Source organism: Typopeltis vanoorti, chromosome 24, assembly GCF_054136105.1.
Source record: "Typopeltis vanoorti isolate ZY-2024b chromosome 24, IOZ_Tvanoo_1.0, whole genome shotgun sequence".
NCBI classification, from domain to species: Eukaryota; Metazoa; Arthropoda; class Arachnida; order Uropygi; family Thelyphonidae; genus Typopeltis; species Typopeltis vanoorti.
The window spans coordinates 20,185,325-20,199,430 of NC_143572.1; the positions used below are offsets into that span (position 1 = coordinate 20,185,325).

Genomic DNA, 14,106 nt, shown 5'->3' on the forward strand with positions numbered 1-14,106 from the left:
CAGTTATATGGTGTCAATGGGGCATTATATCAAGCAATACTTAGTCTTTATTTGAGTTGTAAGTCAGCAGTTAGAATTGAAGGAAGTACAGGAAGATGGTTTAATGTTAAATCTGGTGTGAGACAAGGATGTACATTATCCCCTCTGTTATTCATTATCTATATGGATCACATTATGAAGGAAAGTGGTATTAAACATGATATCAAAATTGGAGATGTTAATGTCAGCTCTTTGCTTTATGCGGATGATGTTATACTTCTAAATAAATCCGCTACAAGTCTGCAAGATTCTCTGACTAAATTGAATAGCTGTTGTAATAGATATGGTATGAAGGTCAGCAATAAAAAGACAAAGACAATGAAAATAGGCAGAATCATTAAAAATGTCAACTGTGTTGTGAATGGAGAACCTGTGGAACAAGCAAAACATTTCAGCTATTTAGGCATGATTTTTACTGAAAATGGTAAATTAAATATAGAAATAGACAACAGAATCAGCAAAGCTGGTATGGTGGGAAGTCAATTGAATAAATTCATATGGAATAAGAGAGAAATTAGTCGGAACACTAAATCAGCTGTATACAAGACAGTGTTCAAACCAGTTTTAACTTATGGATCTGAGAGCTGGGTCAGAAGTAAAACACTTGACCAAAGACTAGAGACCACAGATATGAGAGTTCTGAGAAAGATTATAGGCATGAACATATGGCATCAATGGCAGTATCATATTAAAAATGAGGATATTAGGAAAGAACTTGACATTGTCAGCATCCAGGAATGCGTTAGCAGAGCTAATCTCAGGTGGTATGGTCACTTAAACAGAATGGGCGAGGAAAGATTAGCAAAACAAGTGTTCTCTGTCAGGTTGGCAGCAAAATGACCCAGAGGAAGAACAAGATACAGGTGGATTGATACGGTACAAAGTGCTTTAGACAATAGAAATATAAGATCTGATAATGTTGGAGTGTTGACAAGTAACAGACTGATTTGGAGGAAAATTGTAGATAGGAAATTAATAATGATGTAATTTTTTTCATGTAGTACTATCATATCCTGTACACCCCTTGAGGGTACACGGCAGGAATTTGATGATGATGAAGATATTCAATTAATTTTGCTTACATGAGATAGTTCTTGCAAGCCTTCATATTTCCTTTCTTTTGTAGTGGTACGAAAACTGACTTCTTCCAATCTCTAGGCCGCCATGATCCTGTCTCCCATATCCTGATAATCAATCTATGAAACACTTTTATCCCTCCATCCTCTGTGGCCCTAATTAACTCTGTTGGAATGCCATCTGCACCTGGGACCTTATTGCTCTTTCAACTTCATGCCTAAGTGGAGGAGGTTCCAAATCGGAATTTACCTGGTGATAGGGCTCCTCCGAATTTTCTTTATCCACTATTGTACAGTTCCTCACAGTATTCTTTCCATCTGTTTTTGATATCCAATTCTTCTGTTAGTAATGCTCCATTCCTGTTTTTGATGACATTCAATTTGGGCTTAAACTTATGCTTTAAGTCACAAACTAAATAAAACATCCTTTTATAATTGTGTTTCCTCATCTGGAACTCTATCTCTTCACATTTATTAGTACAGAACTTTTCCTTGTCCTGTTTGATGGCTCTTCAGACTTCTTGTAATCTCTTATATTCTTCAGTCCCTGCATTTCTTTGTTTTTCCAACCACCTTCTTTTGATTAGTTCCCATGTTGAATCTCCATGAAATCCAAATGCTCTGCTAATACAGAAATGTAACAACTGTTTTGAAAGATAGTAAGACATGAACAGCAATGCAACAGCTTACTAACCACCAGCAATTTTGGTCAAAGAAAAAGCACCTTTTCTTTTAATATTTGGTAACTCCTTTATTGTTAGCATCTAATTATTTCTATGATAAATTTCTTTAAGTGGAAGACTGCAACAGAACTTAAAAAAAAATTTGATTATCAGTTTTCATTTCCATTTCTTCATTTGCAAATTGCAGATAAATAATAAATTCTATATGTGCATGCGTGTGTTTGCGTGTCAAATTATCAAACAGCATTTTAACTAAATATATCCTGCTGTATAGTACAAAATAAATAATGCATAAAAAGATACTTACTGGAATAAAAACCTTCTTTAGTTTTCCTTCAGAAACAACCAAATCATATACATGATCTGTAATTAACTGAAAAGAAAATATTAGTAAGCAAACAAACAAAAAAAAAATGCACTTTTCATTATATTATATATATATTAAGGGTCAAAGCTAAATAACTGGGAGGAGACCGCCACATTGCCTTTTAGCAATGCGGAGAACTGACTGGGACTTTTGACTTAATGTCCAATCCTTACCTTCACGTAGTGTGCACCGTTAGCAGATATCTACTAAATACCGAATGAACTAGGATCAGTTGGCAATTTGGAACTTAGCCAGCCAAATTGTTCTTTTTATTGGCTTAACCACAAATTATGAGATTTCATGCTGGCTGGAGCATTGCCTGGTTAAACAAGGAATGTACTGGTTTCATCAGGGAACTAGGGCAAACACTGAAAACTCAGGTACTGGAATAAGCTTCAACTCAACATCTAGAAGAAGAATAAACCCAACATCAGAAGAACTGAAGAGAGGAACCACCAATATAAGGAGTATTAATGGAAAGGAATTCAAACTTGCAAAAGAATTGGAAAAGTACCATGTGGACATAATTGGCATTACTGAGACAAAGAAGACAAACAGGTGAGATCTTATTAAATAAGTACAACATGTTATTTTCAGGCAATAATGATCAAGGAAAGGAAGGGGTAGCAATAGCATTCATCACCAAACATGAAGATCAACTTCTTGATTGGAAGGCAGTTTCAATTAGTTATGTGAACAAACTTCAAAATGGGGAAATGAACAATAAAACTTATTTGTGCCTATGGTTCCACAGAAGGTTCTTCTAAGCAAGAAGTGAATGAATTTTTTAAATCGTTAGAACAGGAAGCTGACAAATAAAATAGAAAGGTAGTCGTTAGTAGAGATCTGAACAGCAAAACAGGCATATCAGAACATTTTGGGAAAATCTGGAGAAAAGGGCAAAACTAATAATAATGATCAGCATTTACTGGCATTCTGCTCAGGACATGGACTAGTCATTACTAACATCACGTTTCAACATAAAGATGTGAACAAGTTCACATAGAGAGAAGATACAAGAAATAAGAAAAGCCTCACTGACCACATCATTATTGACAGTGATATTATAATGCTGGTTCAGGATAAGAGTGTAAAGTGGATTTGATATTGGAAGTGACCATTACTTTGTACTAAGTAAGATAAAAATGGATATCACACTGAAAAGAACAGTATGTAAGAAAGTTTTAAAAAGAATTGAAGTTGAGCAGCTTTTACAGGTAAGATGTAGACTCAACTATGCAATTATTTTTATTTTATTAGACACCTCCAGGAAGTCCAAAGACTCATCGAGGGAGGGCACCAACTCTACAACTCTGTCGGCACCACTCACAATCCATCAACTGACCGCAACTATACCAACGCCATCTACTGCCAACCACCACCACTAGTATTTCCACAGACAATCGCAAACATCCATGCTCATGGCGAGATTGGAACCCGCAGCCTTTTGGCTGGAGAGCGGATGAGTTAACCACTCGGCCGGCCAGGCTGGCCATTATTATAATTATTATCATTATCATTATAAACTCTAAAGAAGATGCTGATTTAGATAGGGAAGTATGTGGTGAGGTTGTCTGCAAGGCTAGAAATATCAGAACAGCATGGTGAACACAAGAAGTTAAAGAAGCAGTCCTGAAAAAGAAAGCATATCAAAAGTTCCTAGCAAATAAGTCAGCAGATGCCCTAAAAGAATACAGAGAAAATGTAAGCGAGCTAAGGTATGTGTAAAAGGAGCTAAACAAAAGTCATTGGAAGACTTTGGTAAGAGTATGGAAAATAAACATTAGGAAGGTGGCAAAATATTCTGGAGACTATGGAAGGTTCTTTGAAATGAAGGAAAGAGTACTATAAAAGGGGTCAAAGATGATAAAAGTGATATGAAAACTGAAGATAAGGATATCTTAGTTGTCTGGAGTTACTTTTAAAAGACCACTAAACAAACCAAGCAGTGACAGAACCATACTAGAAAATTTTCAAGTGCAATGCAAAGAGGAGTACATATCAATACTTGTGGTAGAAAAAGTCATTAAAAAACTTGAAATGTGGAAAGGCAGCCAGAAATGATATTCAACCAGAAATGCTTAATTATGGAGGTATAAAAGTTTTGCAGTGGCTACACTGCATAATTCAGAGGGCTTGGACAGAAGGTCAAATTCCCAATGAATGGAGTAGAGCTCTCATAGCACTCATCTATAAAAAAAAGGGAAAGCTAAATGTGTGAATTACAGAAGAATTTCTCTACTAAGTGTACCAGGTAAGATTTATGCAAGTATACTTGAAAAGAGGATGAGAAAGATTGTGGAAGAGAAACTTGAAGAAAAATCTGGATTCAGGCCAAATAGAGGTTGTCAAGATCAGATTTTCACTTTAAGACAAATAGTTGAAAACCCATGAGCATATGACAAGGATCTGTACTTCGGTTTTGTAGATCTGGAAAAGACACATGACAAGGTGCCCAGATCAAAACACTACAATTATATGGAATGAATGGAATGGTATACAGGGCAATACATAGTCTATATTTAAGTTTTTAGTCAGTCATTAGAACTGATGGAAATACAGGAAGATGGTTTGATAAAATCAGTGATAAAACAAGGATGCATATTATCTCCACTCTTATCATCTATATGGATCACATTATGAAAGAAAATGGCATTGGATCTGATATTGGAATTGAAGATGTCAAACTTAGCTCTTTGCTTTATGCAGATGATGTACTCCTAAACCCATCTAGTGTAAGTCTCCAGGATTCCCTAACTAAACTGAATAAAAGTTGTAACAAATTTGATATGAAAATCAGCAATAAAAAGACCAAAACTATGAAAAATAGACAGAAACAAACTTCAGCTGCATTCTGAATGGAGATCCTATAGAACAAGTAAAATCTTTCAGCTATTTGGGCACAGTTTTTAGTGAAGATGGCAGGTTAAATCTGGAAATAGAAAACAGAATAAGCAAAGCTAGTATGGTGGAAGCCAGCTAAATAAATTTATATGGAATAACAAAGAAATTAGCCAAAACACTAAACTACCAGTATACAAGACTGTGTTCAAACCAGTTTTAAGTTAGGGATCTGAGAGTCAGGTTAGAAATAAAGCACTTGTTCAAAGACTAGAAACTGCAGATATGAGGATTCCGAGAAAAATTAGGGGAGTGAACAGATGGCATCAATGGCAGAATCATATTAAAAATGAAGATATTAGAAAGGAACTTGACATTCTTAGAATTCAAGAATGTGTAAACAGAGCTAATCTACGGTGGTATGGCCACTTAAAAGAACAGGTGAGGAAGGGGGAGTGAACAGATGGCATCAATGGCAGAATCATATTAAAAATGAAGATATTAGAAAGGAACTTGACATTCTTAGAATTCAAGAATGTGTAAACAGAGCTAATCTACGGTGGTATGGCCACTTAAAAGAACAGGTGAGGAAGGGTTATATACACGCATACACATAAGTGCCCCACTCATGAGAAGTCCCAAGATTCACACAACACAAAATATTTTTGGCACTTTATATATACATCATTTAATGAAATTGAATTCATTATTCTTTATGCTGCTCTTCAGTACAGATTAATATCCAATGAATCCATTACTTTTCCTATCTTATATGTGAGATAGGAAAAGTAAGAAAAGTTGACACTACGAGGGTGGTCTGAAAAGTTCTTGGGGCCTAACAATGAAAAAACGAATTTATAATTTCAAAATTATTTTTATTTTTCAACATAATCTCCCTCAAGACTCATACATTTATTCCAGCGATGCTCCAGCACCATTATCCCATCCCACGTAGTGGTTCTCGGTAAGATCTGCAAAATACCTGCAAAATTGATTTGAAGAAAAACACTGACCAGTGAGGAAGAGTTTTAGTGTTGGGAAGAGATAGAAGTCAGAGGGAGCCAAATCTGAGGAAATCCCTAGTGCAGATCCCTTAATTTTCCCATTGCCAAAACACCTTTGTCGACAAGTGCATTGTCCTGATGAACGATCATGTTTTTCTTCTAAAAACTGGGTCTTTTCTCACGAATTTTTTTGTCTAGTCTGGTTAAAAGATCGGAATAATATTCCCCAGTTACTGTTTTAGTCTTTTCAAGATAATTAATAAACAAAATGCCTTTAGCATCCCAAAACACCAATGACATAACCTTTCCTGCTGATGTAACCGACTTTGTCTTCTTTGGCGCTGAGCAACCAGCTTCTGTCCATTGTTTTGACTGCTGTTTGGATTCTCGTGTGTAATGGTGAATCCAAGTCTCATTCATAGTAATAAATCAATGCAGAAAATCAGTTTTATTCTTGTTAAAATGCTCCAAGCACTGTTCAGAGATTTTCATGCGAGTGTGTTTTTGATCTGCTGTGAGCAAGCGTGGCACCCATCTTGTGCAAAGCATTTTCATTTGCAATTCTTCATGCAAAATATATCCCACACGTTCGTGGCACCGATCTTGTGCAAAGCTTTTTCATTTGCAATTCTTCATGCAAAATATATCTACACGTTCTTTTGAAATGCCCATAGTCTCAGCAATTTCACGCACTTTGACTCGCTGCTCATCCAATACCATATCGTGCACTTGATCAATGATTTCTGGTGTTGTTACACTTTTTGGATGTCCTTCACATGGATCATCTTCAAGGCTGGTACAGCCATGTTTAAACTCAGCAGCCCATTTCTTAATTGTCGAAAATGAAGAAGAAGAGTGCCCATAAACTTTTATGAACTTCGAATGAATTTCGTTTGGCATTAAACCTTCTTTTACAAAGAATTTTATGACGGCACAATACTCAATTTTATCCATTTCAAGGAATACAGACAACACTTTTGCTTGAGACAGCTGTATAAAACAAATTACTTGATAGAATGACTTGCAATTTCACATGGATGCTTATGACAGATGCACCAATTTAGAAAAAAAAATCTTGCTGATAGTGTTGCAATCTATGGTCGAGGCCAAGAACTTTTCAGACCACCCTCATATGCCATCCATTATTCATAATTCTGCATACTTTTTTCTTTTTTTGTGGTACCTCTCAATTTGTTTTCTTTTCCTACTGCTGTGATCACTTACCATGATTACATTATGCTAATCCAGCAGAAAGTCCATTTACCAACAGAAAGAAAAGAGCATCATTGAAGCAGATTTATTCATTTTGATAAAGATTCTTGAAGAAATATACAAATTATTATTTTCTCTACATTGCAGTATAAAAATCAGTTAGGTAGTATTGTATGCATTAAGTGTATAATACACTGAAGTGCCACTGAATTGGAGATAGCTACCTAGTAAAGTGTTGGACCCCTTCTGGCCCTGATAACAACCACCAAGGCCTCTACAAGCTTGCAAAAATGTTTCACAGGTATGACGATCCATGCATCCTCCAGATGCTGTCCACAATTTTCGGCAGTGATGGGACATGGGTCCAAACATTCTGTTCAATGGTATCTCAAAGATTTTTGATGTGATTTAAATCAGGGCATCTAGGTGGCCAATTCATTATTTCAAAGTCAACAGAATACTCTTGTAACCAAGCAGTAGCCTGCCCAGACCTGTGAGATAACAGTTGTCTTGCTGGTAGATGCCATCTCCATTGGGATGCATGATGGGCATAACTGGGTGTAAATGGTCGGCCATGAGTTCCACATACCAGGATGCACTGAGAGTCACTGGTACATATACCAAAAGTCCCAAAGACATCCAACCGAAGACACTCCATGCCATCACTGAGCCACCACATCATCAGTCTCCCATCGGTGCTATGAAGTTTAAATTGCAATTCATCAATCCAGGCTATACGTAGTCAATTTTCAATCATCCAGTTTTGATGTTCTTTAACCCAGGAAAGGTTTTCTACTTCATTAACATGGTCCTTGCACTGACTTTCCGGCTGGTCCCTATCAGTCGGTCTGATGTGAATCAGATGGCAAAGCCCACAATCATTAAAGGCTGGTTGCCCTTTGCAGTTTGTCTAGGTGCTTTTTTTTTTTTTTTGGTCAGAATTTTCCTATTCCTAGAAAACTCTTGAAACTGTCATACAAGAAAATCCAAGTTTATTGACAATTTCGGACATTGAGTGATGACTCATCCGTCGGGCACCTACAATCTGCCCTCTGTCAAATGCATCTAAATCCCATGTCTTTCCCATTATGCTTCTCATGATAAATGCTTAGAGAAGCCAACACTGACAGCTAAGTATAACCATAATTTCAACTACACATGCATGCAAATGCAGGAGTTGGAATACAAAATTTGCATAATGTCTCCTATCCCCAATTCAATGGCCCTTTAGTGTATAAGTTGTATTCTGTTATAACAATTGGCATACTAATATGCTATAGATTATGCAAACATATAGGGAATTGATTAATTGCCTGGATCAACTATTCCTAAAACAAATGCAAACAAACAGATTCTAAAAATACACATGAAATTAAGCATTCCATTTCAGTTTGAGATAACCATTTTTCATTCTTACAACTTATAAGGAGAGGTATGATAAGTTTAGTGTGCATAATAGTCAGTTTGGGTCTCCCACAATGAGTCTCCTGACTCCATGGAGATACCATATAAAAGAAAGAAAGACAGAACCTGTTGATATTTTAATTGTATTATCTAATTTTATCTGAAATCAAGAAAAGAAAAGAAAATTAGGCTTCAAGCATAATAGAACAACTAGAAAGAAAAAGCCACAAAAGAGATGAATGTGTACATGTGATCTACAAAGCAAAATATTCACATCTATAAATTTCGGTGTGATTTTCTACTTCATTTTTTAAAATATAGCTTTTCTCTTATAGTTTCATTCCAAATTATTTCCCTGCCATAAGATTATACTAAAAAATCGACAGTTAAAAAAAATAAACTCTGCTTTTGACGTGCATTATGAAAATTCTTATTTTTGAACTTGGTGGAATAAAAGAAATCAATATTTTAAACCATTTCATTGTGCTTTAAATAGGATTACACTCCAATTCTCCTTGAGAGTGAAGTTTTTTAAATTAGGGGAAAGTGAGATTGATATTACACACTATTAAAAATTGTGATTTTGCAACCCAATTTTTTTAAAGCATCTTCTGGACTTCACAGCTAAAAGAAAGCCAGCAAATCTTTGTGTTCTCCTGGTGATAAATATAACTTTATAAGCACTCCCATCATATTTATTATATATGATGCTAAGAATGAAAAATAATATTCTTGAACTATGATGAGTAACCCCCCCCCCCCCCAAAGTCCTGCTATGCTGCCTCACTATGTGGCAGGGGAGTGGCCCTGGGCAGGATGGGCAAATCACGTCGGAGTATTATTACTCCTGGTAGGGCCTCCCAAGGAGTGAAGGCCATCCCACTATGCCCAGCTAAATGCTAGCAGGTGAAGACAGAAGAGGAGATGGATGCCATCTGTCTTAATTTACTGCCCATTAGACATTCAGGGCGAAAGATTTAACACAGCATACCATGATGGCTCAGACATCACCAGGTTCAACAAGGTCCATGTTGCCATTTGGTAGCAGCTCCAGGGGTGGGAATGAGAAGTGAGTGATTGGTGCTACCACTACCACTGACAAAAATAATGAAAAAGCCAGATCCAGATTCAGACTCCGCAACCATTTAATGACCGTAACCAGGAATATTAGGGCTCTACTACAATCAGGTCAACTCAAACTACTACAGCACGAACTAAAAAGATATGAATGGACTATTATGGGACTTAGTGAAATTTGACGGCCCAAAACAGGAGAGCTAACAACAGAAAAGAAGGTGTCGGGTTTTTGATACCCAAATCATCACGAAATTCTGTCATGGAATTCAATCCTATCAATAGCAGAATTGCTTTAGTCCACCTAAGAGGAAAACCACTCAATATCACCATCATACAGGTCTGTGTCCCAACCACAGACCATGAGGACTCTGAAGTAGAGGAGTTTTATGGTCAACTTAATGCAACAATCACTGCGCAATTGGAAGAACGACGGTACATTGCGCCCTTCGATTGGAATAGGCCAAGTTCGATTCTCGTCGCGACGGGAGGAATCTTTATCTGGTCGATTTCAATTCGAAGGTGAGTTAGCCGATCTCATACGGAGGTAGCAGGATTTTTTCACCCGGAAACTCGGGTTTTTCATCCCGCATACATACAAATCGGCCCTTCAGAACACACGCAATTTACAGACAAAAATTACTAGTTGTGGTGGTGTTGGAGGTGGGCGGTAGATGGCGTTGATGGAGATGATTCGTAGTAGCGGTTAGGTGTAGAGACAGTTGTAGATGTCCTCCCGCGATGAGTCTTCGGACTCCTTGGAGGTATCAGGAATAATAATAAAAATAGAAAAGACCTTTTGATTATATAGAGCAATTGAAATGCCAAAATCAGAACAGACACCGGTAAGGATTTTCTCCAATTTGTCGGACCGTACAACTATGGGGAGACAAATGAAAGCGGTTTTGAATTGATCAATTTTGCCTCACAAAATGAACTCACCATTACTAACACTCTATTTCCCCATAAACCTTCCAGAAGATGTACATGGATTTCCCCTGATGGTAAAACACACAACCAAATCGACTTTACCCTTGTAAGCACAAAATTTAAAAACTCCATCAACCTCACAAGAACCAGATCATTTCTTGGAGCCAACATTGGCAGTGACCATAATATGGTCATCATATTATCACCCCCAAGACATCGGTAAGGATTTTCTCCAATTTGTCGGACCGTACAACTATGGGGAGACAAACGAAAGCGGTTTTGAATTGATCAATTTTGCCTCACAAAATGAACTCACCATTACTAACACTCTATTTCCCCATAAACCTTCCAGAAGATGTACATGGATTTCCCCTGATGGTAAAACACACAACCAAATCGACTTTATCCTTGTAAGCACAAAATTTAAAAACTCCATCAACCTCACAAGAACCAGATCATTTCCTGGAGCCGACATTGGCAGTGACCATAATATGGTCATCACAACTGTGAATATGAAAATGAGGGAAATATTATCTACAAAATCAAATCATAAAAGATATAATATAGAAAAATTAAAAGACCCCCAAATAAATATATAAATACAAATTAAAACAAATTTTTGACACAAGCTTCAAAAAATATAATAATATTGAATCTAAAACTAGAATCTAAAATATTTCTCACAAAAGATAACTGAAACAGCTGAAGAAATTCTTGGATACAAAGGGAAAGTCGATAAACCATGGATAACCAAAAATATTTTGGACCTAAGCGACGAAAGAAGAAATTTGAAATCTCATATTAATAGTGGTGACAACAGAGAAGAGTATAAAAATATTACCAAGATTATTAAAAAAGAAGTCAAACATGCTAGAAACTTATGGATACTAGAATGAATGCAAAAACATAGAAGAGGACCTAAATAAAAATATTCCTAAAAGTGCTTTTCAAACTATCAATAAATTAGCCAAACCTTTTACTGCGATTAACTGGAGTATAGAAAATGAAGATGGAACTCTTATCACGGATAACCAGAAAATAGTTGATAGATGGAAATGTTACGCAACCAAACTTTTTCAAAAGGACCCCCAACTGACTGATGATATTTTGGATGGAATTTTGCCAGGAGGTTTGGAGGAAGGAGATTACCAGATATTAAAAGAAGTCATTGCAGCAGTTAGCTCCTCAAAAATAGAAAAATCACTGTGAAGACACCTTGAATTTATTTCAGGATGTATGGAACAAAGAGACTTGGCCTTCTGGTTGGTAGACTTCTGTCCTTGTATCTATTCCTAAAAAGGCAAACAGCAATAAATGTAATAACTATAGAACAATAAGCCTTATCAGTCATCCAAGCAAAATCCAATGTTAAAAATACTATTGTCAAGAATCAAAAAGAAAGCAGACTATCAGATGAACAAGCAGGTTTCTGGAACCATATTTTTATTTTTTACCACATTTTTACAATACACATATTAGGTGAAAAATATATAGAACATAAAATAATCTCTCACAACCTTTTAGACCTTCAAAAACACTTTGACTCAATATGGCACGAGGCATTATGGAAAATTTTAGAACATTATGGTATTGACAACAAAATCATTAGGATTATTAAATCTCTTTATTCCTCATCTGATATGAGAATTGAAAAAAAATTACAGCAGTGAACCGTTCCGGGCAGAATGGAGGGTAAGATAGGGATGAATCTTGTCCCCTCTTCTTTTTAATTGTTTTCTGGAATATGTCATAGATGAAGCTCTTCATGAATATGACACTGAAATAGTAGTTGGCAGACTAAGAATAAATAACTTACGTTTTGCAGATGATATCAATCTTCTGGCAGAAAGTGAAGAAGAATTACAAGAGATAACCAGCCGCGTTTTCGGAATATTAGAAAAATATGGATTATACATAAATCTACAAAATACAAAAACAACGATAACCTCAAAATCAGACATTGAATTCTTAAAGATACAAATTGGCAATAAACAAATTGAGAATGTAAACAAGTTCACTTATCTAGGAAGCATGTTGAGTCAAGATGGTCGCTCAAAAACCGACATTTTCGGAATGCATAATTTCGGAATGGATTATACATAAATCTACAAAAAACAAAAACAATGATAACCTCAAAATCAGACACTGAATTCTTAAAGATACAAATTGGCAATAAACAAATTGAGAATGTAAAGTTCACTTATCTAGGAAGCATGTTGAGTCAAGATGGTCGCTCAAAAACCGAAATTAAACAACGAATTGCTAAGTACAGAAGTTAAAACCGTTGTGGAGAGATAACAAAATAACAATCACAACCAGATTAAGACCAATTGACACTTTGGTGAATTCTATCCTCTAGTATGGTTGTGAGGCCTGGACTTTATTGAGAGAAGATGAGAGGAGACTCCTGTCTTTTGAAATGAAAACTTACAGAAGACTTTTGAGAATTCCCTATACCGCTCACGAAACCAATGAAAATGTCCGAAAACTGACTGATTCCTAAAATCAATCAGTTTTACTGATAGATGAGAAAAAAAGGGAAAAAAGAAGGGAAAGAAGAAGACAGATGAAATGGTTCGGACTTGTGGAGAGGGTTAATGGCATTCCAAAGGAAGCAGTAGAAGGAATCGTTCCGGGATCAAGGGTTAGGGCCGACCTTGATTAAAATGGACTGATAACATCAAAAAATGGACAAATTCCACCCTTTCTCAAATGACATCACGAACAAGAGACTGACATGACTGGAGGAGGTTAACAAAGAACATCATCTACTAGCCATGAGTGACCCAACAGTCCATTTTAGGACTACAGGAGAGAAGATGAGTAAAAAAAAATGCAACTTTTAAATGTGCATTAAAATATGAAAATGTTTCTATTTATGAGGCTTTACGAGGATAAAGAAAGCATTGTTAATTATTTCTTTACACATTAAATGATATCTCAACACATGAAATTCATCACCTTAAAGAATCTAAAGTTGTAAAATTTATACATATATATATATATAGGTCTCAATAAATTATGCAAACTCTCAACTCTTACTACCCCCCCCCCAAAAAAAAGGTGTGTGTTTGCCTAAGATCACCCCCACTTTTTTTTTTTTTTTTTTTGAAATGACAATAAGTCAACAAGACAGAACCTGTTGATATTTTTTTTACTCTTAGTATTAATTGTATTATCTGATTTTATCTGAAATCAAGAAAAGAAAAAATTAGGTTTCAGGCATAACAGAACAACTCCATATAATGATTAGTAGGCTGTATTACTGTTTGGAGAGCATTTCTTTTGCGTAAGAACCATTTCAAAAAGTCAACAAATAAGAAAAATAGAAAGTGTACTGCCTATTCAACTGAAGCTATCAGATGCTAAGCAACTAACTTGCTTAGCATCTGCCCAGCAACAACACAGGGAGATAATGGTCAGGAGATGTATAAGATATATAATTTAATTGTCCCACTGCTCTTGCTTAGGTCTTC

At 36.0% G+C, this 14,106-nt stretch overlaps 1 protein-coding gene across 4 annotated transcripts in view; it reads right to left on the reverse strand.

Annotated features, from left to right (window-relative positions):
• LOC150092978 (cotranscriptional regulator ARB2A homolog) overlaps window positions 1-14,106 on the reverse strand; it is a 216,902-nt gene that overhangs the window by 148,167 nt on the left and 54,629 nt on the right. For all 4 annotated transcript variants that reach the window (XM_090413574.1, XM_090413573.1, XM_090413572.1 and 1 more), the window contains exon 5: window positions 2,106-2,171. In XM_090413574.1, the coding sequence (XP_090269700.1) occupies window positions 2,106-2,171 (66 nt within the window). The remainder of the gene's footprint in view (window positions 1-2,105; window positions 2,172-14,106) is intronic.